We start from the raw sequence: 23,600 nt of genomic DNA, 5'->3' as shown, positions 1-23,600 counted from the left end.
TTGCATTCGGGCTTTACCTCAACTTCTCCCGACCGTGAAGCTCTGGCCATTGAGCAGTCCCAATTGTGCTGCCTTGTGGTTCTAGAAGAGAGATTGTGGCTTCACTTGTAGCCGAGCTGCCTGATTGAATTGTGGCGAACACCTGATTTTCTCCTGCCTGCCCGAGCAATCGCGATAACGGCCTCCATAAAAATCCCGTCGGCGGGTAAAAAGAAGGCCCTGTCTTGTGTTACGTAGCGGGTACGGCGGACGGCGACCAAAGGCTAATTTTACACTTAGTTTTCTCTGGAGGGCACTATGTATCTTCCGGTGCGGGGTAATGGCTGCTGTATATTATTCTGGGGCAATGCTACTATACATACAAAATATTAACTATGCATTGAATGACACACTCTGGTCGCATTGTCTTCATCCTTCTCCAACAAGTGCTCTAGTGCAACTTGTACATGTTCTTCTGCCCCTTCCTTGTGCCTGGGTCACCTTCACTTCTATCGGTGGCTTTCCTGAAAACTCTCTCAAGTTTTTCAAGGACCTGGTCTGCCATCTCCACCACCTGATGATGCACTACCAGACGCGATCCAAATGCCTTCAACTGCTCTGCTTCCATGAGCCCCACAAATCGTGCATCCGAGCACCCAGCCGCCGCGAGATCCAACCATACCATATTCGTATGCACTGGACAAGTAACCTTTCCGCCAAAACCCGCCCACAGACTTTCCACTTTCCGCGCAACTTCGTGGACTGCCTTGAGCTTGCCCCCCTCCCCACCCGGTCCCACGCCGAACGTCGTATCGACTGCCACACGGGCTGCTGCTGTTAGTAAGCCAGGCTGCCTCACCCCGCCACCAATAGCCTTCCGAGTCCAGCGTGCGTGTTTGATTACTGATGCGCTGCCGACTAGAATGCTGCCTGCAGGCGCGCCAAGTCCTTTGCTGAAACACATAGTCACTGTGTCAAATGGCGTGCATAGCTCGCGAAGCGTTCCAGAACCCGCAGCTACAGCCTCCCAGAGCCGTGCACCATCGCAATGGAGCTTGATCGAATGTTCTGAGGCATATGCAGCGATTCGATATATTTCGGAAGGGGGGAAGATAAGGCCATCGAGCGTGTTTTCAAGCGAAATTACACGTGTGGGACAAGTGTGGATATCGTCGCCCAGTGTCACATGAGGGATAATGTCTTCGAGAGTAAGATGCATGCCATTGGAGGGCGTAACGCGGACCATCATGGCACCGGAAAGGGATGACGCACTGTGTCAGGCATCGGTTAGTCGGAAAAACGGGCCGTTCGGGGAGAGACGGAGAGAGGGGTAATCGACTGACGTACCTGCCTGCCTCGTACATCACGATGTGAGATCGGCTGTCGCTCAGGACGGCATAGGGGGGCTGGGTCAGAAGAGCCCGCATGGCCAGCTGGTTGCCCATAGTGCCTGACAAAGTAAATAGGCCAGCCTCCTTGCCAGTAAGCTCGGCTAAGTGTTGTTCCAAGTTATTTGTAGTGGCGTCCTCCTGCATTACATCATCTTGGAGAGTGCAATTCTGGATCGCTTCTAGCATGGCATGGGTTGGCGCGGTCATGGTATCGCCTAGTAGCTAGGAGTATTAGCAGGATGTATGCCTTGTATGGCGGTGTTCCCACAAGGCGCTGGCGTGTAGTTAGTGCGCGGAACATGGCCACTTACTCCGGAGGTCAAAGCAGGCTGGACTTCCGGTCTTGACCCACGCGCCGCCGCTAATTGACTTGGCAGTTAAGCGATTTGGAAAAGTGAAAGGACATAGCTGTATGCGCGGGCGTCTCTGTACCTGAGGTGCCCGGTAACATGGTCGAAGCAAGCGGAAATACATGGTGTTTGGTATTAGCCAAGTTTTGCTAATTGGAACTAGGCGGAATCTTGGAATGACAGCGGCAAGGTGCTAGGAGATGAGTGATTTGAAAGAGCCGTAGCGAGATACGGTTAAGCTTAGGCCGGGTTGCTTTAAAAGAATTGGGGTTCCCTTAGTTAAAGGTGGGGTGGGTCCCTTAGGTACTCTTGTCAAAATTCAAAATGTACGTGCCTTCCCTAGCTCAAAATCTCGATAATAATGGGGGCAACTGCAGTTTTAGTGAAGAGACGAAGTTGACTTGGGTTCCTTGTGTTTGCTTTTATTATAAATCATTCCACCAATAGAACCAAGAATATATCCGACTATTATTTGTTCTTTGTGTAACGTTATATTAAGTATGCCAAGTACGTAGGTACTTAGTTAGGCTTAGTAATGGGGACACTAGAGCTGGCGCCGCCTACATGCGCGCCCCCAATTCTTTTATGCGCCCCCTCCCTTGTTGTTTTTTGCTTACCTAAGCAATTTTTTGGCTTACCTAAGTATGATTTTGACCCCTCAACAGCGATGCAAATTCAGAAGATACATGAAACCAAATACACCACATACACCACATCAAATACACCAGATAAACCAGATAGAGATGGAGACAGACGCTTTATCACACGCTTTAAATGCTGTAAATGCAAACAACACAGCAGATGAAGTAGCAGACAATGCAGAGGCACTACAAGTCAGTCAATTTCCAGACGATATCCTTCCCCCTGAAGGGATTTACGAGTCTCGCGAAGCTCTCTTTGCTGCTGCGAATGCCTGGGCGAAACCTCGAGGCTATGCATTCACAACTGGAAAGTCTAAAAAGACTAAAAATGGCCGGACAAAAGTTGTTGTTGCTTGCGATCGATCTAGAAAGCCGCCAAACCCTTTAGCCATACGAAAACGCCGAACTTCAAGTCGAGTAACTAGCTGCAAGTTTTCAGTATTAGCCAAAGAATCTCCAGATGACGGTGGCTGGACTCTAACTTACCGGCCAGGCAGCGAATTTGCCCAGCATAATCATCCGCCAAGCGACGACCCATCTGCACATCCCATACATCGCACTCTCAAAACAGAGGACATATCTACAGTTTCGGGCCTAGTAACGGCTGGAGTTGCCCCTCGAAGCATCAGGACGTATCTATATAATACCTCAGATACTCTTGCAACTGCAAAAGACATTGGCAATCAAATTGCAGCTGCGAGACGAGAATTACGCCAAGGGCAGAGCAGCGTACAAGCCCTCATCGACCAGCTCAAGATAGAAGGCTTTAGGTGCGAAGTTCGGGTTGACTCGGAAAACCATTTAACAGCTCTTTTCTTTGCGCATCCTAGCTCTATAGCATATCTACTAGAGAACCCAGATGTCTTGTTACTTGATTGTACATATAAGACAAATCGGTATTCTATGCCGCTCCTGGATATGATCGGAGTCGATTCCTTCCAGAAATCGTTTTGCATCGCCTTCGCATTCCTTTCAGGAGAGACGGAGGATGACTATCTATGGGCATTACAACACCTGAAGTCTCTATACCAACAAGAACTTCCTTCTGTTGTTCTCACAGATCGATGTCAAGCAGTTATGAATGCTGTTCCAATTCATTTCCCTTCTGCTGCTGCCTTGCTTTGCCTTTGGCATGCCAATAAGGCAGTTCTCCAACACTGCCAACCAGCTTTTGGCCTTAAGCGCAATGAGTCACCCGACAGTCCGGAGACCAAGGCATGGGAGGAGTTTTATGGATGGTGGCACTCCATAATCGCATCGCCAGACGAAGAGACGTACAAGACCCGTGTTGAAGACTTTCGGCGTCAGTACACCTCACAACACCTTCAAGAAGTTGGGTATGTCTTGACATACTGGCTCAACCCACACAAGGAACGACTTGTAAAAGCATGGGTGGACAAGTATTTCCATTTTGGTAATACCGCTACCTCAAGGGTTGAAGGAATTCACTGGCTGATCAAATCACACTTGGGAACTTCAAGATTTGATCTTTTCGATGCTTGGCAAGCCATTAAAAACGCAATCTTGGGTCAGATGAGAGAGCTTCACAAAATGCAAACCTCCCAGAAATTACGTGTGCCTCTAGATATCCCTGTGGCACCATTTGAATCTGTCCGTGGCTGGGTCTCGCATCAGGCTTTACGCAAAGTCCAAGAGCAGCGGCAACTTCTTGGAAAGCCTCTGAAAGCTTGTACCCAATCATTCACATCTTCTCTTGGTCTACCCTGTGTCCACACTCTTCAGCTACTTCAGGAGACAAACCGGAATCTTTCCCTTAAATATTTTCATCCTCATTGGCATCTAAACCGAAATCAACTTTATCAGCAGCCTATTTTAGAGCCATGGAGGTGTCCGACTTTCAGAACACCCACTCAGCCAGCCTCAAGTACGAGGCGTGAGCCGTCTGGATTTGAGAATGTTGAGCCTAGGACAAGGAAAGCCCCTAAATGTAGCAAGTGTTATCAGGTTGGCCATACAATGGCTTCGAGGACATGCCCGCTTAGATATTCAGATCTATTGAATCAATAAATTTCACTGTATTGTTTGCCTCCATCTGCTGTATCTGTAGTCTGCTTGCTGGTCATAGCAAAATCATACTTAGGTAAGCCAAAAAATTGCTTAGGTAAGCAAAAAACAACAAGGGAGGGGGCGCATAAAAGAATTGGGGGCGCGCATGTAGGCGGCGCCACTAGAGCTCTAGGCTACTAGGGTGCCTACAAAGCTAGGCCTACAGGCTTGCTCGATACCCCCCTCAAATCCTCAAATGTCCTTTCTTTTTTTCCTCCTGCTAGGATCTATTTCTCTAGACGTGGTATATTAGGTATGTAAGCGAAAAAAAAAAAAACTAGCAAGTGAGTACGGCAAGTCATTGTGAGTGAGTGCCCATACTAAACAGAAGGTATTACCAGGGATGTAGCGTCTAGAAGCAAACATCTACCTCTTCTCTCCCCATACAACTTCCTCTTCACTTTCCCACTTTTCCTGGACCGCTCACCGCGACCACTTCAATAGCCATTCAATAACCGCCTTTAGATTTGTCTCTTCCTTCACGCTGATGCCATAGCAGCTGACTTCACGGTTGTTAATGCGGCTCAGCTGCATGTCGTCAATCAGTTGGTCCACTGTTATCCGGCCAGGTAGATCCGACTTGTTTCCCAAAACAAGGAGGGGGATGCCTGTCAGCGTCGGCTGTTCCATTAATGCATGGAGCTCGTTTCGTGCGAGCTCCATTTGCTCCATGTCGGCGATGTCAACAATGTAGACAATTGCACTGACGTCTCGGCAATATCGCTCCCACATGGCCCGGAAACGAGGCTGGCCGCCGATGTCCCAACATTTGAGTGTGACATGGCCTCGCTTGAGTTTTTTGAGGTTGAAACCAACCGTTGGAATTGTGCTGTGTGTGGAGAAGAAGAGAAGATGGAGGGTGCAGGTGTTAGTTGAAGGGAAACACGTGTTTGTTGTATCTGACCCAAAAAACAAGACGGCCAACTTACTCTATGGTGAATTCTCCGCCCTACAAATGATTTTCACATGTCAGCAATTGTGTAAGTTTTGGGCCAGGCAAGAATGGAGAGATTGGCTGCAAATTGCAGACAAATCAGCGCAAAATCAAGCTAACAGGGCGCCTTACCGCAAGTACACGCAAAAGAGAAGTCTTGCCCGCGTTTTGTAGACCAACGAGAGTCACGTCCATTTCGGTGGCCCTATTGGCCAATGAGTGTTAGTTGGATGTGGTTGCTGCCGTCATTGCTGCTGTTGTTTCCATTGCCGTTACAGTTGCTGCTGCTATTGCTACTCCTATTGCTGTTTGCTGTGTCTATGAGTGCATGTCACATGATACCATCGAGTTGCAGCTCAGAGCGCAGGAGACTACTCAAGGTCACTTGGCGACCAAAGGGATAATGTCGGTGATGTCACCAGAGCTTATGATGCTGGCTAGCTGACAGAATAAAACAACAGACTGAGGCGCCCAGATGACAGGAGGCAACACTCACCAGAAGGTTCGCATGAGCCACTCGTACATTTGCCGGAAGAGACTGGTCATGGTGGATGTTGTTGCACGTAAGAGGCCTAGTTTTAGGCTTGCTGCTACAAGATAAAGCCTTTTAAGTGCTGTGTATTGTAGCTGAAGTGGACTGCTCTGCGGTTTTATTTAGGCGAGGCTAGAGGTTGTGGGCATGTGATGTGAGTGTAATCAGGTGACTGTAAAGGAATATCGAGGGTGTGATGGAGAAATCGCTGGGCAAAGACTAGCAGTGGCGATGGATATATATGAGATAGAAAGGAGAAGGAGGAGGAGAGAGTGCTGCAATCTAACAAGTTGTGAAGAAGAAAAAAGAAAAAAGAAAGCCTGGCTGATATGGCGGCCTGAAAAGCAAGAAAAGAAATACATGAGCTTCCCTGTAGCCATGTAGCGCATGGTGTCCTGGAAGCCAGTGGGCTCAAACATGGCTATAGGGGCATAGTGCTCTAAAACAGCGCTATAAGGCTCTAAAAGCTGATGCATTGAGCGGGGCTTAGTCCGCTATAATCTCAGGCCACCCCGAATTAATAAGGCTTGGCTCTAAGCTTCCTTCACCACTAATCTTGACTTGGCAAGCCAGCGAGTGATATGGAACTCGTCAAAGACCAACACAATATAAATGGCCAGTGGAAACTTTCTCGAACCAGGCATCCAGCCACTGCAATCCCACACCCTAGGAGGAAGCTTGTGACAGTGACGATATATTGGCAATCACAGTATCTCTGGCGGCTACACCGTACTACACTCCGCTTTTCTCCCGCCTCTTTTCTTGTCCTTCCCATTTCTCCCCTCATACTATCTATCTTTATGTCTCGGCGGAGCTGTCTTAAAGTAAATGGATAATGCAGTTGGGGGGTTACCTCTAATGTCTGTATCTTTGTGTGCTTGGATGGTCTAAGATGCTGAGAGTCAATGTTGAACAGCCTACGACAAATCTGTAACTGAACTTCTCCATACCCGTCAAACAGATCTATTATATCTCCATCGACATACACAGACGTAAAGGGCAATGCCTTTTGTATGCAGCTAGCCGCCCTGAGTCTTAGTCATTCTATCTAATAAGTTGGGCTCCTCAACGGCCAATGTTGTTTAAATCCCATGGCCTCAGCACAACAGCTACTGCAAAGTTGCAGCCCCGTCTGACTAGAAAGATGCAAGCCTCCCTAAGCTTTTGGCCTCTTCCCCTCCAAAGTACGCAACGGCCTGACTTACAGTGCAGAGGAGGAGCGGGCTGAGAGTGGGATTGAGCTTCAGCATCTGTTGTAACTCGATTTTATGCATACAGGCGAGGGACATTGCCGCTACCGAGCTGGCTTTTCGTCTGACTTGTGACTTGCTGCTGTTCGCCTTTATAGATACAGGACTATCCAAGTTTCCGGGCAGGTTTGCAGGATGTTGTTTGGTATAGAATAAAACGGCTCCAGTGCGGACCATAAATGCGGAAATGAGGTTTTGTCGACGCGCTGCAACGCCCTGCTCTATTTCTTTGGCTTGGATAAATGCGGCAAGCTTTTCAGTGTGAGACAGACGCTCGCTTGGCCATATAGAAGCACGTTGGTTCCATGTGATTTCCTGCCCATATGGCTGTGAAGTTGTGTAGCCATAGAAGTCTTGTCAATTGCATGCAGCACCTAGACCCCGCCCAGTCACATACATCGGAGTGAAGCAGCCGATGAAGGACGAAGGCAGAGAGAGAATTTCGCTAGAGCACTGTCAACAATTTTCATAAAAATTAACCAACCCGTAGCACTTTAACTAAGCTGTTAGAATGGTTGTAGTTCAACTAGTCTTGATCAGTAGGGTTAGTGGTGATAGCGATAGCATCTACGAGCTAGGGTCTCAAAGGCGGTGAGTAGTTCATTGGTCCGATAAGCTAAGCGGCCGTTATCGATAACTATCACGTGTGGAACGTCTGGGAAATTTTTTTTTTTGGCTTTTTTCTTGTGCTTAGAATTTATAAGAGCGATTGCGATAAACATTACCGATCTGTTGCAAGCCGCTGTTGGTTTTGGACATTCTCGTTTGCTTTTATCTCCTAATCTCACAAAGCCTGAGCTGCTACTGCGTTTAAGACGGCCTCATATATGCTCGTTACGCTCTTGGACTCATACTACCAAGTCGTGGGCTCCGTCTTTTTCCCGTCCTCATAAATCTCGATTACCTTTTGAGAGTCTTGGTCTGATAACCAAGCTCTCTTTCTGGCTCCCTCGACCATGGCCCCCTCAGATATCTCGGCCAAGCCTGGCACCAATACGGAATGGGATCACCAGTACAACACTCTCCGTCGTGAGAACCTATTCCGACACCCGCCCACGGACCACTCCGCCTACCCTCTGTTACAACAAGCTGTCAACCCCCACATCGAGGCTTTTGATGCCATCTTCAGATCCAGCACTGGCCGCAGCTTGGTGGATCATGCCATTGCCGATATTGGCCATAAGGTGTTTGCCGACAATGCTGAAGGCTCGCGTAACCAGCTGACAGTGCGAATCAAGTCGGTGGATATGCAAAAGTGCTTTCTGCCCCCCTCTAATACCTTCGCGAAAAACCGTGAAATCTATCCTTCTGAGTGCAGAGAGCGTCACGCAACTTATAGAGGTCGCTTGACAGCCGTTTTTGAGTACCAGATCAACAATGGCGAGCCCCGCGAATTCCAGAGAGACCTGGGTCTGGTGCCTATCATGGTTAAGGTATGCTACGCCACACACGTTCTGCTTGCTGCAATGGGCTTGGACGTCTCCTGAGACTGTTCCTTTGCGGATGCGGCTTCGAAATGCTTTCTTATGGCTGCTGGCTAACTTATATGCTTATATAGTCTAGAAAATGCCACCTACGAGGCATGTCTCCTGCTGAGCTTGTCAAGCACAAGGAAGAGTCCGAGGAGATGGGTGGATACTTTATCATCAACGGAAACGAGAAGCTTATCCGTCTTCTCCAGGTCAACCGCAGAAATTTCCCCCTTGCCGTCGTCCGTCCCAGCTTTACCAACAGAGGAGTTGGATACACCCAATACGGTATCATTTTCCGCTCGCTCCGCCCCGACGAAACCTCACAGACAAATGTGTTGCATTACCTAAACGACGGTAATGTTACTTTCCGTTTCTCATGGCGCAAGGCCGAATATCTGCTGCCTGTCGTTATGCTACTCAAGGCTCTTGTTGACACCAGCGATCGCGAGATTTTTGAGGGTCTTATCGGCCCGGCTGGTTCCAAGGCCGTTGAAAACACCTTCTTGACGGATCGTGTTGAAATTCTGCTGCGCACTTTCAAGACCTACAACCTCCATACCAAAGACTCCGTGCGGGCGTACATCGGCGAAAAGTTCCGCCCTGTGCTTGACGTGCCCGAGACAATGTCTGACTATGATGTTGGTACTGAGTTCCTGCGCAAGGTTGTCCTCGTCCACCTGGGCAACACCAATGTGACCCAGGAGCAGGACTACGACAAGTTTAAGCTGCTGCTACTCATGATCCGCAAGCTGTATGCTATGGCTGCTGGAGAGTGCGCTGCTGATAATGTTGATGCTGTCCAGAACCACGAGATCTTGCTGGGCGGCTTCTTGTATGCCCAGATCATCAAGGAGCGTCTGGACGAGATTATCGGGCATAGCCTGCGCCTTGCTCTTAACGAATATCTGCGCAGCAATCCTGCAAACCACTTTACTTCGACTGGCTTTCAGGCAGATTTCCCCTCCAAGATCTTCCGCAAGGTTAACGACAACATCGGCCGTGCCATGGAATACTTTATGTCTACTGGAAATCTGTCTTCGCCTACCGGTCTGGATCTACAGCAGGCTAACGGCTTCACAGTTGTTGCCGAGAAGCTGAACTTTATGCGTTTTATTTCCCATTTCCGCATGGTTCACAGAGGTTCTTTCTTCGCCCAGCTCAAGACTACCGCCGTGCGTAAGCTTCTGCCAGAGTCCTGGGGTTTTCTGTGCCCCGTCCATACTCCTGATGGTTCTCCTTGCGGTCTGTTGAGTCACATGGCACACAAGTGTAAGATCATTACTGAAGCCGTTGATGCTTCGGCTGTTCCTGCCCTGGCCTATCAGCTGGGCGCTGTTGAGAGTAGTGCCGCCGCTGGTGATGAGAATGTCCCTATTATGCTTGATGGCAAAATGATTGGCTGGGCGTCTCTACCCGTTGCTAAGCGCATTGCCGACTCTATCCGCCACTGGAAGGTCGAGGGCTCTCACAACGTGCCTCTTTACCTTGAGGTTGGCTATGTGCCCAAGTCCAACGGCGGCTCTTTCCCCGGTGTTTACATGTCGTCGACAGCTTCTCGCATGGTTCGCCCCGTCAGATACTTGCCACTAGATAAGGAGGACTGGGTTGGCCCTCAAGAGCAGCCATACATGTCAATTGCCTGTGTTGACCAGGAAATCAAGTCAGGCCAGACCCATGTGGAGTTCTTGCCCACCAACATGCTATCCATCCTGGCCAACATGACCCCTTTCTCCGACCATAACCAGTCTCCTCGTAATATGTATCAATGTCAGATGGCTAAGCAGACCATGGGTACTCCTGCAACTGCGATTGCCCACAGAACGGATCACAAGATGTATCGCATACAGACGGGCCAGACGCCCGTGGTCCGTTCTCCCCTTCACAATGCCTATGGCCTGGACAATTTCCCCAACGGCATGAACTCGGTCGTTGCTGTTATTTCTTACACTGGATATGACATGGACGACGCTATGATTCTAAACAAGTCTTCCCACGAGCGTGGCTTTGGTCACGGTACCATCTACAAGACCCATGTGTGCAGTCTCAAGTCTGACAGCAGATCCCGGACGGCCCGTTCCATTACCAAAATGTTCGGTTTCCCTAAGGGCGCTTTTGTGAAGGACAAGCATCTGGAGGCTCTTGATGAGGATGGTCTACCCCATGTTGGCCGCATGGTTCGCGAGGGCGACGTTCTCTGCGCTTGGCACACTATCGAGGTTGATTACAATGGGAACTACGTTAACCACGACGGCCAGGTGCACTTTGAGCTATACAAGGACTCGGAGACTGGTTTCATTGACCAGGTGCGTTTAATTGGTGCCGAGTCGGGAACCGAGCCCCTGCAGCAGGTCTCCATCAAGATTAGAATACCCCGTGCTCCCGTAATTGGTGACAAGTTCTCATCGCGTCACGGGCAAAAGGGTGTCGCTTCACAAAGATGGCCTTCCGTCGACATGCCTTTTACTGAATCAGGCATGCAACCTGACACTATCATCAACCCCCACGCTTTCCCCTCTCGTATGACCATTGGCATGTTTGTCGAGTCACTTGCTGGTAAGGCTGGTGCTCTGCATGGTCTGGCGCAGGACTCGACTCCCTTCCAGTTTGACGAAATGCATACTGCGGGTGACTACTTTGGTGAGCAGTTGATCAAGGCTGGCTACAATTACCATGGCAATGAGCCCATGTACTCTGGTATCACAGGCGAGGAGTTGCACGTTGACATTTATATTGGTGTGGTTTACTACCAGCGTCTGCGTCACATGGTGAACGATAAGTACCAGGTGCGTTCGACCGGCCCCATTGTGCAAACTACGGGCCAACCCGTGCAGGGTCGTAAGCGTGCTGGTGGTATCCGTGTGGGTGAAATGGAGCGCGACTCGCTGCTAGCCCACGGAACAGCCTTCTTGCTCAAGGACCGCTTGCTCAACTGCTCGGATTATGCTGAGGCCTGGATGTGCCGCAGGTGTGGCTCGTTCCTGTCGGTACAGCCTGTGGTGCCACGTTTCCTGTCCAAGCAACGTAAAGTGGCATCAGTCCGTTGCCGTAAGTGTGCGATTCGTGCCGATGAGGCCAAGGCCGACAAGTGGCAAGGTGAGACGTGGGAGGACGGTCAGGGTGTGCAGTACATTGGTGGCGACGACACATCTATGGTCGCTATTCCTGGTGTCCTTCGTTATCTTGATGTGGAACTTGCGGCCATGGGTGTCAAGCTTAAGTATCATGCTAGCACTGACGATGTGGTACGCAAGGGTATGAGGAAGCCGCTTAAATGGGATGGCCAGAACCTGGGATCAGCATAGTTCCTCTATTGGATTGGAAATCATTGTTTTGTTGGCGGTGTCGCATAAAAAATGGCATTTGGGAGTTGTAATGTGCGTTTGGGATTTTGTTTGTTTTTGCTTTGCTTTAGTTAGGGCTAGTTTTGTCTTTATTGCGTGTTTGATATGTGCTACTTTAAGTCAACTCTGCTTTATTGTTGCTGTAAAAGAGCAACATCCTTCGGTTGCTTTTCCCCAAGAAACGCGTGTCAACATTTATGTGACCTCGGCGGCCATGCTGCATGCACCCGAAAGCTGATGCAGTACTCTCTGGAATCATGCACAGGAAATATGATATTAGACAAACGTCAGCTCCAGCGTGAATTGCACTGCGATTACTATATCAGGATGCTACATCTCTTTTTTATTCTTCACTGGTTTAACATGTCTGACTTGCTGGTTCGCACCGGTGGTCTCGCAATTACGTTGGTAGGTAAAACGAAACAGTGTTGGATGGGGTGTTGTATCAACATCACATGATTTCGCGAGTACATTTTCCAAGAACCAAGCATGTGTCTTCTTGGGGGCGATTGATGAGTTTGCCATTGTGTCACTCACTAATCAAGCCACCGCCGCTGTCTTATGGCCTGGGCATATCAACAGGGCGGAGCCCCTGACAGAAGACTTTTTGACGTCTGTTGAGTAATCCTATCATGATCCCGCTGCCTTTAAGCTTCCATGACAAAGCATATTCTGTGCACCTTGGAGGCCGTAATCAAGCCTTTTTCTGGGTTCGCTTCGGACATTCGCGGAATTATAGCTTGGTTACACAGGCATCCCCTAACGTCGCACAGGGAAAAGTACGAGGGCTCCTTTGTGTTACACAGGGATAGACAAGCAATAGCCCTCTGCTACGCTATTATGTGTGGGCTAGAAGAGAGTCACCGTCTGTTCCGAGAGCTAAAGAGAGGCTGTTTAATTATCATGTGATACAAAGAAGCACGTAGGGGCGTATGCAGCACTAAATGACTGTTTTAGAGGTTTGACCGATGCCAGAAGTCTGCAAAAGGCGCCGTTCTCGGCCAACCTAGGCCCTTGTTCTAGCAATATAAGAAGCAGGTTTCAGGCACAAGACACCCCGATTGTATGCAGACCCACGCCCACATTACACAGGGGTGCACTCGATAATCTCAAGATTCGGGTAAAAACTCGGATGGGATGCGTGGGATAGTCTAGGCCTAGCCGTGCTATCGAGGCCATAGCTAACATTGTTGTTGTAGAGACCGTTACAAGGGCCATTACAGAGACCACTACCCACATACTGCCGCATCCTCAGACCCAATATCTCGCCGTGCAGCTCAACCCCACGTGGCCTTCTCAAGTGATGCCAATCACGGAGTAATTGCCCTTTTTCCCTCTGTTTGTTATCTGCCTCATGGTGGCCTGTTTGAACTTGCCTTAATTGCAAATTTACAAACAAGTCATTGCTGCTACATGAAATCGCTCCTTCCTTGCCAGCACACCTGCTTCCTACTACAACCCTTTGTTTTCTTTGTCCTTATTAAAGTCTTTTGCATTCTTTTAAACTTCCCTCTATCAATATCTTTCTTTCTTTCTCTCTCCTTCTCTCCCCTCCTATCAACCCATTTAGGCCCTGATTTTACTTTTTTCTAGTGTTCGGGTTGTCTGTCTTTTTCTTTATGCTGCTGTTCCAGACTCAAAGAAAAGCCCAGGCACGCTCGTTCTCACTATACTTTATTGTTATTCTCCATTAATACCAAGCATCCATGACTCGTTTCTCTATTGTTGCTACCTTTGTGGCCTTCATCGTACCGCTAGTGTCATCACAGCCAGCTTCGACCAGTCCTTCTAAGACCGGACCTTACAACTACGGCTTTGACCCTTACCACAAGATTCAGAAGCGCGCAACCGATGGCCCCATATTTGTGGAGGGCATCCCGGTCCCCGATAACGTCGAGCCTCCTGTTCGGCCCGAGATTCGCCAGCTTCGAAATGACAAATACGGATGGAACCTTTACCTCCTGGCCCTAAGCATGCTTCAGTACACAGACCAGGATGATCCACTATCCTACTACCAGCTTGCCGGTGAGACCTGCTGCTGTCTCCTCAATCTGTCGGCCAATCCGTTCTAACATAGTTGCGTTCCCCTTAGGCATCCATGGCATTCCCTTCCAGTCGTGGAACGGTGTTGAGCCTAAAAGCAAGCAAACCAAAAACACGGGTTATTGCACACATGCCTCAGTTCTCTTCCCGACCTGGCACCGCCCCTATCTTGCCCTTTTTGAGGTTTGTGAATGTCTCCCGCCGTGCAGCGTGTAAAGCTAATGTCTCTCTGTTGTAATTTGCAGAAATCTCTCTATACATACGCACAAGAAATTGCTTCCTGGTACCCTAACGAGACCGAGCGCAACTCTTATATACAAGCTGCCAAGACGTGGCGCATGCCCTACTGGGACTGGGCTTTGGATCCCCCAGATGACGAAAGTATTTTCATCCCCGAGTTTACCACCTCCGGCATTAGGGTTAATGGTCCTGCTGGAACACAGTACATTGCAAATCCGCTGTACAGCTACCGCTTCAACCCCCTAGACACCTCGTCTTTCCACTATGTCGGAGTGAGTATACACCAGCCACAAGGCGTCAGGCCCGCAAGGAAGGTCCCGTAGCCCTGCTTCCCTCAAAGTGTCTAACCAGCCCTATAGTTCCAATCCTGGAGGTCAACACAACGCTATCCCACATCCAATAATGCCGATGCCGTATCCCAAAACACTCTCGCCGCTAAAGAGCTTGATGCCCAGACAAACTCGCTCCAGCAACGCATTTTCACTCTCCTTTCCCGGAACGAAGGATACCATGCATTTAGCAGCAAGGTTTTTAACTCCACCGAAGGCCGCCCGCATGAGTCTATCGAGGCTATTCACGATGTCATCCACGTATCCACAGGTGGTAGAGGTCACCTGTACTACATCCCTTTCTCAGCATTTGATCCAATCTTCTTTCTCCACCACACTAATGTAGACCGTCTCACTGCCATCTGGCAGACCATGTATCCCGACGAATGGATCACACAGTACCCCGCCGGCGAAAACAGCTACACAACTGAGGTTGGAGACATGGTAGATGCTAATACGCCCTTGACGCCCTTCTATTCGGATGCTGAAGGAAACTTCTGGACGTCCAACATGGCTAGAGATACTCGGGTTTTTGGCTACGTCTACGAGGATACTCTCGGTTTCCCTCTTAATACCAGTAGCGCCTCAATGTCTCGCAAGACCCTGGTCTCTGCCATAGTAACCAAGTACGGCCACGCCGGCGTTGGTGGCATAATTAATGCCAAGCAACGCAGAGACACAGGCGCCGACCCCCGTCGCTGGCGAACCAAGTTCAGAGTTCAGGAGGGCAAAACCCTTGATACTGCTCCCGACTTTTCGCGGCACTCTTTGATTCCCGATCCCCCTGCCGAGGCCATCATGAATGGCGACAAGTATTATGAATGGCTTGTTAACGTCAACGTACCCAACAGAGCACTCGAGTCAACATTTGCAATCCACTTCTTCCTTGGACCCCCTCCTGAAAACGTCCATCAGTGGGGTTCTGCTCGTAATCTGGTAGGAAGTGTCAGTGTTTTTGCCATGTTGGGTATGGGCAATCCGAAGAACCAGGTCGTGGGCACAGTTCCTCTTACATCTGCCCTTCTAAAGATAATCTCAATGGGTTGGGTTCTGAGCCTGGACGAACAAAACGTGCTTCCATTCCTGCAAAAGAATCTCCACGTCCGTGTAGCCAAGGACAGCACACAGGCAATTGAGCCTGATAAAGTCCCGGGACTAGTAATCAAAATTGCCAAGGCTGAGGTCAAGATATCTGCCACCGGAGAAGAGCTGCCAAGCTGGGGCCCAGTGCAAGATTTATTTACTTTGCCGCCAACCAGCAAGTAATGGGAAGGCGGACGGACACAACTCGTACCGTCGGATTGAAGTCTGCGACCTCCATGTAGGGAATGAACTTCTACATCATTGCACGCAATTATCCTTAGCAGAGTAGCATCAATAAATGAAGGATTATTCAAAGCATTGCTAAACTAATCGATTTAGCTAGTGCTGCTAAAGCTAAAGTTGAGAAAGATTGAGCATCGCCTTTTGGCTGCTAATAGTTTATCACGTGACCTATTGTTTAATTGTGGGGCTGCGAGGCAGAGCTGTGAGAAAGTGGTAGGAGTCTCAAATTTCTTCAGCCTTGAGCTTCATTTTCCAGGCCAACTGAGCTTTTATCCACTTGAGACGGCCTGGTTGTTATCTTGTGGCTTTTGCTGCACCAACGAACTAATTCGAGATCCCCCTTGCTTCTACTTTTCTTACAAGACGAGAGCTTGCACAAGACTTGACAAGGCTTAACTCTTTTTTTGCAAACGACAAAAAAGATATCACGAATCAACCCACAATAAAACAGGCTTTTTTGCTAGCACACCTTATTGCAGTACCGGCGCGCACTTCTTTTCTGCAGTCCTCAGACACCTTGACGATCCGTTGGGACACATATTTGCCAATATGAAGCTAGTCAGGTACGTCAGTGAGCTCGTGTCTTAGTCATGGATGCAAGAGAGAGAGAGAGAGAGAGAGAGGGTGTAGAGAAGACAAGGCTTGTGAGGGGGAATTGCATTGCTAACCACGATTTCAGATTTTTGATGAAGTGCCAGAATGAGACGGTAACAGTCGAGCTCAAAAACGGTATGTCCTTGGGTGCCTTTGAATGAATAACAGCTTGGATATTAAGCAAGCCCAACTAGCCATCTGCTAACACTTTTCTGCGCTGTCTCAAAGGTACCATTGTGCACGGCACCATTACCTCCGTATCGCCACAGATGAACACGGCAATGCGCAATGTCCGGATGACAATTAGCGGCCAAGAGCCCCTATCGCTTGACTCGATGAACATTCGTGGCTCAACGATCCGTTATTTCCTGCTGCCCGACTCTCTGCCCCTAGATACCCTTCTGATCGACGATGCGCCTAAGCCCAAGAATAAGGCACGGAAGGAGGCTGACCGTGGAGGTCGCGGCGCTCCGCGTGGAGGCCGTGGCGGTAGAGGGCGGGGAGGCCGCGGGAGGGGAGGCCGTGGTCGCATGTAAGAGGGGGCTGCGGCGTTTGGCCTGGCCTTGAAGGGGAATCAAAGGGAAAATAGGCGGCTATATCGAACTGTCAGGCTCTGGCATGTGCTCTTCACCGGGATTGTTGTGCCAGGGGGAAAGAGCAGATAACATGGCCCTTGCAGCCTCTGGCGCTGGGACCATGACGCCGCATAGTACCGAGAAGAAGTCGGTGCAGAAAGCATGGGAAACAAACTGTCTCGTCGTTCCTCCATTCCCACTTCCATGAACAAGAAGAGGGAAGCTCTCCTCTCCCACAAGTACGAGGTTCTAAACAATGGGGAAGGAAGACGTGGTAAAGAAGTTCATTTTGAGATCGTTTTTGTTCTGTTTCGTTTCATATTCTGACCATATCTTCTATTCTTTAGCTTTGGTTATTGTTTCTTTTGCGTTCTTTTGTTGTTTCTCACTGACTACCCCCCTTATCTTTGTTTCTTGCTGGCTTGATTTTGATTTTACCCTTTTTTTTTTTTCCAAAAAGCTTCAACATTGCCCAGTCTCTCTAGTGTTAGGGCTTTAAACAAGACATGGAAAAAAAAATGAAGCGAAAATGCCGAGAGCTCCGTCATAGAAATACGACTCTCTTGAATCTACTGTCCATAGCCCCTCGTCATGTCGTATACGGACTCTTTGCTTGTACTAGGTTTATTTATTACATGTTTATACAACTTGGAGCCGATGGATACAAACAATATTGTCATTCCCTCCAAGCCCTCACTATTTGCAGCTTTTCCCAGCCTGCCGTCTTGCCACTTGTTCCCACAGTCTCAACCCTCCATTCAGAGCCTAGAGATTTTATCCGGTCCTTGACCTGATCTGGCTGGTTCTGTCTGCATAGCAATATGTAAGCAACACCTCGCTCCGAAAGCACATCCGGAAGAGCATCTAGAACCTTATCCGTAGTCTCCATGCCGTCCTTCCCGCCCGCATAAGCCAAAGCCAGGAAGTACTCGTCTCTTTCGAATTGGGCGTGTGTGTCCTTGGCTATCTCTGTGTCTGTCTTGGACGTCATGGGCTTGCTCGGTATCTCTGGGGTAGGTACATACGGCGGATTGAACACCAACATGTCGACCATTCCGCTACGCCAAGGGCCAAACAAGTCTGCATTAGTTGCACACATATAAGATCCCGCGCTTCTTGTATGCGCTGCGCAGGCTTTGCTGACTGTTGTTACTGTCGATAGGCACGCATGAGGGTTGATGTCAGCCGATGCTGTAAGCACGTTGGCATGGCCAAAGATAAGCTGTGCGTGAGCCGTTACAAAGGCTAAGACAACTCCAGAACCTGATCCGAGCTCCAGAACAAGAGGTGTTGGCGAGTTGGCCGGGAAATGTGAGGCTAGCCATGACGTTTCACTTGGCGCGGAGAGCGTATCTAGAAAAAGAAACGAGTCCTCGGCGGGCTCGTAAACTCTTTCAATTGGTACATGAGAAGTGTCTGGTGTGGGTAGCATCTTGATGGTTAATAATGGAAAGCGGTAGTATCGATTTGCTTATGCTTCTAATATGGCTGGTGAGATTCGCCCATAAAACGAATTTGATGATAGAATTTGATAGAGGCTTAACGGAGGCTTGATGTTGCATGTGGGGCTCACTCCACCGCCCTAGGAACCATGTAAAAAAAAACAGTAAGCATCATCAATTGCGGTATCTCAATCGGCGAATAGAGTCCTTTCGAACCATTAAAAAGATGGTCTTGAGTGGGGTGAACCGGGATCGAACCGGTGACCTTTAGATTACTACTCTGTGATAGAGTACGGCCGAAGTTTGCAGCTTCAGTCTAACGCGCTCCCAACTGCGCCACCGCCCCAGGTGTTCTTGGTGATTTTTGGGCATACTGGAGACTATGACAGCCGCTTCTGACGTCAGCTGTTGCCAGCTGCGAGAAGCAGACAAGTACGCCCTTCATCAAATTTATAGCCCCACCATGGCATGCCCCTGTTGATGCTGAACGCCGTGGCCGAAGACTTTATCCCGGATCGACCTATTGTTGTCATGTCCCCTAGGTGACCTGATGCAAATATAGTGACTCAGGTACGAAATAAGAACTGGATAAGTAATGGGCTATCGGTTCTTCGAGCTAGAGTCACAATCAAACCCAGGGAATGAGTCGTGAGTCATTTGATAGAGGTAGGCCTTTTGGACGGCTATGGAAATTGCGGTGCAGTGCAAGTAATGCTAATGCTACATCCGTAGCGTAGGATGCAATACTGATGGGCTGATGTTAGATATCGAGTATGGGCTCAAGATAGCGGCCAAGGCTGAGGGTTTCATCAGCGCCAGCGTTGCTGTACAGGACACAACATCGCAAGACAACATCTAGAGTTGAAGCTACAGCCAGTAGATAGGCCGTATCTCAAGATATGGAAACGCAATCTCCGTACAAGTCCTGAGAATGAGTTCAGTAAGCCCAGGTCATCGTCACTAGCGATCCACAAAAAAAGCTACGGTGCCACCGATGTCGGTGCGAAGAGCAAAAAAGATTTCAACCCCAGAAAGAGGCAGAGAAAAAAAGGCAACGACGAAAAAAGTGGCAAGAGCTTAAGAAGAGGAAGGAGAGACGCCGTAATAATAGTCTGCATTCCTTCCGTTTTCCTTTCCTTTTTCGTGAAGTGAATTCTCTTTAATTTTCGCTATTCCTTCTCATTGGATTTTTTTTTCTCCCCTTGTATCCTTTTTCTCTTTTTTTTTTCTTGTTCCCTCTTCTCTTGACTTTTTTATTCTTTGATCCATCACCAAAGTCAACACTTTCAAAATGGCCTCCCGGACTTTCTCTAGATCTCTGCGCGCCGCCCGCCAGATTGCGGCTGTTCCTGCCGTTCAGCAGCGCACCTTCATTGCTGCCCGCTCTATTGCTCGCACTGCCGTCAAGGCTGCCGTCTCTGGCCCTTCGCAGCAGGTCCGTGGTGTCAAGACCATTGACTTTGCTGGTGTCTCTGAGGAGGTTCACGGTATGTCCTTTGTCTGCTGCCTTGCTTGATTCAACTTGCCTTGTTTTTGCTGTGGCCTGCCCTGCTTCATTTTAGCCACCGCTTCACGCTAGAAAATTTGATGCTTAGGCTACTAATCATCCGATTTTTATGCTCCTCTAACCAACTGGTATCAAAATACTAACATTGCTTCTTTGTTAACTGCAGAGCGTGCCGACTGGCCCCAGGCTAAGCTTCTGGTAAGTTATATATCAACTTTTATTTTTGCCCACCATCGCATCTCTAGATCAATTCGACTAACCAAGGCTCTTTTCCATCGCTATAGGAGTACTTCAAGAACGACACCTTCGCTCTGATCGGCTACGGCTCTCAGGGCCACGGCCAGGGTCTCAACCTGCGTGACAATGGCCTGAACGTTATTGTTGGTGTCCGCAAGAACGGCAAGTCCTGGACTGATGCTATCCAGGATGGCTGGGTCCCCGGCAAGAACCTGTTCGAGGTTGATGAGGCCATCACCCGTGGTACCATTGTCATGAACCTGCTGTCCGATGCTGCCCAGTCCGAGACCTGGCCCGCCATCAAGCCCCAGCTGGTCGAGGGCAAGGTAAGACCAAGTCTCGCTTTTTGCACGTCTATTCTTTTAGCAATCCAAGCTAATGACAATCTCGTTCCCATCTTCTAGACCCTGTACTTCTCCCACGGTTTCTCCCCCGTCTTCAAGGACCTGACCAAGGTCGATGTCCCCAAGAACATCGATGTCATCCTTGTCGCCCCCAAGGGCTCCGGCCGTACTGTCCGCTCTCTGTTCCGTGAGGGCCGTGGCATTAACTCCTCTTTCGCTGTCTACCAGGACGTCACTGGCAAGGCTGAGGAGAAGGCCGTCGCCATGGGTGTCGCCGTCGGTTCCGGCTACCTGTACAAGACCACCTTCGAAAAGGAGGTCTGCTCTGACCTGTACGGTGAGCGTGGCTGCCTGATGGGTGGTATCCACGGTATGTTCCTCGCCCAGTACGAGGTCCTGCGCGAGCGCGGTCACTCTCCCAGCGAGGCCTTCAACGAGACCGTTGAGGAGGCTACCCAGTCTCTGTACCCCCTGATTGGTAACTACGGTATGGACTGGATGTTCGAGGCCTGCTCGACCACTGCCCGCCGCGGTGCCATTGATTGGACTCCCCGCTTCAAGGATGCCCTGAAGCCCGTCTTCAACTCCCTGTACGATGCCGTCAAGGACGGTTCCGAGACCAAGCGCTCTCTGGAGTACAACAGCGCCCCCGACTACCGTGAGAAGTACGAGGCTGAGCTGGAGGAGATCCGCAACCTGGAGATCTGGCGCGCCGGTAAGGCTGTCCGTGGTCTGCGCCCCGAGAACCAGAAGTAAATCTAAAGAACAACGAAAAGAAAAGTTGAAATTTTGCTTTTATGGATTTTATTCATTCTTGGGCTTATGAGTAGCAACAGCATCGCGGAGACGGCATAGAGAGAAAGGAGAATGCGCCTATATGTGTGTCTTTGATGGGATAGGATATCGGACGGGACGAGACGGGACGGGACTGGACTGGACTGGACCAGCCTAGGCTGAATGACATGACATGCCTGTTCTTTTGTACCAAATTTGCATTTTATCGACCCTTTTTGGTTTTGGCTTTTAAAAACACTTTTGCCCATAATATTTTGTTTCATGCTAGATATGAGATGGTTCAATGCCTGTCTTGAAGCTGTGTATCATGTCACGACACCAGCCTAGAGACATGTGAATAACTATTTTTTGTGGATTTTCATGGTTACACACACAAAATCTAGAGCTACATTGATCGGCTAAGCGTGAAAATCTGCAAGACTAAGCTTGGCATAAGTTTTTGTTGGATTTTGTGGGGATCCTTTGAGGTTTAGACAATTGTCTAGGGTTAGATAAGATAAGATAAGGTCAATGATACGTAGTTAGGGTTGGGTGAGTAGTAGGTGGGGTCAAGGCTTGACTTACATGTTAGATGGTGTGCCAAGCACGATAAGCACTCATACTGAACACGGCGTATCCTTTTGCCTTGAAATAAGGATATTACGGCGTTGGCAGCCCACCCTCTTTCTCGTGTCTTAGACAAATACAGACATCACCACCCAGTCAAATGGCTGATCTCAAGACCTGTGCCCCACTCACCCGGGCCTCTGTTATTACTGCCTCCGAGCTGATCCAGGATCATGTCCATCAAACTCCGGTCGTAACTAACAGTACCATCAACCTCATAGGTTCCATACCACGCACAGAGGACGAGCTAGCTGGCACAGAATGGATGGGCCGGACACCGGCGAAGCCAATCATGCGATTCTGGTTCAAGTGTGAGAACCTGCAACGTGTCGGGGCATTCAAAGTGCGTGGCGCATTTCATGCTGTTGAAAAGCTGAAGCGTGAGCCCGGCTGGAAGGAGGGCGGCGGTTTTTCTAAGGGTGTTGCTACACATAGCTCAGGCATGTATTGGAGACCAGATTTCATATATGCCGTCCAATGACAACTAACTGAGGTGATTTATCAGGTAACCATGCGCAGGCACTTGCTCTTGCAGCGCGCGAAAGCGGCATACCAGCCCATGTCGTCATGCCGTCTATCTCACCAGCATCCAAAATCGCAGCTACCAAGGGCTACGGTGCAAGTGTGTATTTTAGCGGGTCAACAGCCCCCGAGCGGGAACAAATTGCTGCCGAAGTCATTGAAAAGACAGGGGCTCGTCTAGTTCCACCCTATGACCACCCGGATATTATTCTTGGCCAGGGGACTGTCGGGCTAGAGCTGCAGGCCCAAGCTTCCGAAATGATTTCAGAGGCAGCTGCACGCGGATCCATTCAGAACTCTCCTACTACACCCGAATCAGCTCTCCCCCATAATGGTAGATTCCCTCCGCCCGGAAAGACCCGCCTAGACGCCATAATGGCCCCCGTCAGTGGCGGGGGCTTACTCAGTGGCATTGCGCTCAGCGCCGAAGGAACAGGAACTGCCGTATTTGGAGCCGAGCCCTCGTTTGAAGGCGCTGATGAGACCCGCCGCAGCTACATAACAGGCGAGCGCATAGCCCAGGTGTCGAGTCTAACGATCGCCGATGGCCTGCGGGCCCCAGTCGGCGTGCTGCCATGGGGCATTATGTACGAACGGGGACTCGTCAAACAGATTTTTGCAGTTACTGAGCAAGAGATCAAGAAAACACTCAAGCTGGTACTAGAGCGTATGAAAATGGTTGTTGAGCCGAGTGGCGTGGTGCCTCTAGCCGTAGCACTGTGGAACGAAGATTTCAGATCGTTGGTTGAGCAGGAAGGTGGCGAAGACGGCTGGGACATCGGGTTGGTGTTCAGTGGAGGTAACATTGCCGTCGATGCGCTGGTAAAGTTATACGGATCATGAATGAGAGGAAGGAGGCGACAATATGCACATCTAAGCGGGCTTTTTTTTGTCAATTATGCCTTGAGACAGATTGATTCAGAATGGATGCACATTTATGGTGCGAGAGGCATTGATCATCGATGCAGCAGCCCTCATAATACACGCAAGCAAATCTGAAAATATCACAAAAGGCAAATAAAACCGGCCATGTTATCCCCTTGACACGCCACAACATACCCAAAGCGCGCTATATGCTAGCAC

The 23,600-nt window shown here is 49.5% G+C and overlaps 9 protein-coding genes across 9 annotated transcripts; 6 read left to right on the top strand and 3 right to left on the bottom strand.

Moving 5' to 3' along the window:
* Positions 1-430: 430 nt before the first annotated feature.
* Positions 431-1,821, bottom strand: HOO65_080340 (l-allo-threonine aldolase; the record flags this gene model as incomplete). The annotated part of the gene is made up of 4 exons (XM_071004285.1): positions 431-1,250; positions 1,327-1,592; positions 1,682-1,731; positions 1,803-1,821. 4 exons carry the CDS (start codon positions 1,819-1,821, stop codon positions 431-433), a joined length of 1,155 nt encoding a protein of 384 aa, XP_070856570.1.
* Positions 1,822-2,463: 642 nt separating this feature from the next.
* On the top strand, positions 2,464-4,045 carry HOO65_080339 (mutator-like element transposase; the record flags this gene model as incomplete). Its single annotated transcript, XM_071004250.1, has 2 exons — positions 2,464-3,698; positions 3,997-4,045. 2 exons carry the CDS (start codon positions 2,464-2,466, stop codon positions 4,043-4,045), a joined length of 1,284 nt encoding a protein of 427 aa, XP_070856569.1.
* An 806-nt stretch (positions 4,046-4,851) lies between these two features.
* On the bottom strand, positions 4,852-5,908 carry HOO65_080338 (ADP-ribosylation factor-like protein 8A; the record flags this gene model as incomplete). Its single annotated transcript, XM_071004340.1, has 4 exons — positions 4,852-5,257; positions 5,358-5,377; positions 5,495-5,567; positions 5,859-5,908. The coding sequence occupies 4 exons, from the start codon at positions 5,906-5,908 to the stop codon at positions 4,852-4,854; spliced, it is 549 nt and encodes a 182-aa protein (XP_070856568.1).
* Positions 5,909-8,100: 2,192 nt separating this feature from the next.
* HOO65_080337 (DNA-directed RNA polymerase I subunit RPA2) lies at positions 8,101-11,918 on the top strand (the record flags this gene model as incomplete). Its single annotated transcript, XM_071004122.1, has 2 exons — positions 8,101-8,577; positions 8,703-11,918. The coding sequence occupies 2 exons, from the start codon at positions 8,101-8,103 to the stop codon at positions 11,916-11,918; spliced, it is 3,693 nt and encodes a 1,230-aa protein (XP_070856567.1).
* Positions 11,919-13,663: 1,745 nt separating this feature from the next.
* Positions 13,664-15,835, top strand: HOO65_080336 (Tyrosinase; the record flags this gene model as incomplete). Its single annotated transcript, XM_071004192.1, has 4 exons — positions 13,664-13,982; positions 14,050-14,183; positions 14,246-14,512; positions 14,600-15,835. 4 exons carry the CDS (start codon positions 13,664-13,666, stop codon positions 15,833-15,835), a joined length of 1,956 nt encoding a protein of 651 aa, XP_070856566.1.
* Positions 15,836-16,444: 609 nt separating this feature from the next.
* HOO65_080335 (Small nuclear ribonucleoprotein Sm D1) lies at positions 16,445-17,025 on the top strand (the record flags this gene model as incomplete). The annotated part of the gene is made up of 3 exons (XM_071004396.1): positions 16,445-16,458; positions 16,575-16,624; positions 16,718-17,025. 3 exons carry the CDS (start codon positions 16,445-16,447, stop codon positions 17,023-17,025), a joined length of 372 nt encoding a protein of 123 aa, XP_070856565.1.
* Positions 17,026-17,740: 715 nt separating this feature from the next.
* Positions 17,741-18,496, bottom strand: HOO65_080334 (uncharacterized protein; the record flags this gene model as incomplete). Its single annotated transcript, XM_071001539.1, has 1 exon — positions 17,741-18,496. The coding sequence occupies one exon, from the start codon at positions 18,494-18,496 to the stop codon at positions 17,741-17,743; it is 756 nt and encodes a 251-aa protein (XP_070856564.1).
* Positions 18,497-19,797: 1,301 nt separating this feature from the next.
* On the top strand, positions 19,798-21,350 carry HOO65_080333 (Ketol-acid reductoisomerase; the record flags this gene model as incomplete). The annotated part of the gene is made up of 4 exons (XM_071004254.1): positions 19,798-19,993; positions 20,180-20,211; positions 20,298-20,576; positions 20,655-21,350. 4 exons carry the CDS (start codon positions 19,798-19,800, stop codon positions 21,348-21,350), a joined length of 1,203 nt encoding a protein of 400 aa, XP_070856563.1.
* A 745-nt stretch (positions 21,351-22,095) lies between these two features.
* Positions 22,096-23,360, top strand: HOO65_080332 (pyridoxal-phosphate dependent enzyme; the record flags this gene model as incomplete). Its single annotated transcript, XM_071004312.1, has 2 exons — positions 22,096-22,402; positions 22,501-23,360. The coding sequence occupies 2 exons, from the start codon at positions 22,096-22,098 to the stop codon at positions 23,358-23,360; spliced, it is 1,167 nt and encodes a 388-aa protein (XP_070856562.1).
* Positions 23,361-23,600: the final 240 nt, after the last annotated feature.

The sequence above is a fragment of the Ceratocystis lukuohia genome, assembly GCF_044167205.1.
Source record: "Ceratocystis lukuohia strain C4212 chromosome Unknown Supercontig8_pilon, whole genome shotgun sequence".
NCBI lineage: Eukaryota > Fungi > Ascomycota > Sordariomycetes > Microascales > Ceratocystidaceae > Ceratocystis > Ceratocystis lukuohia.
This window is presented reverse-complemented; position numbering and strand designations above follow the sequence as displayed.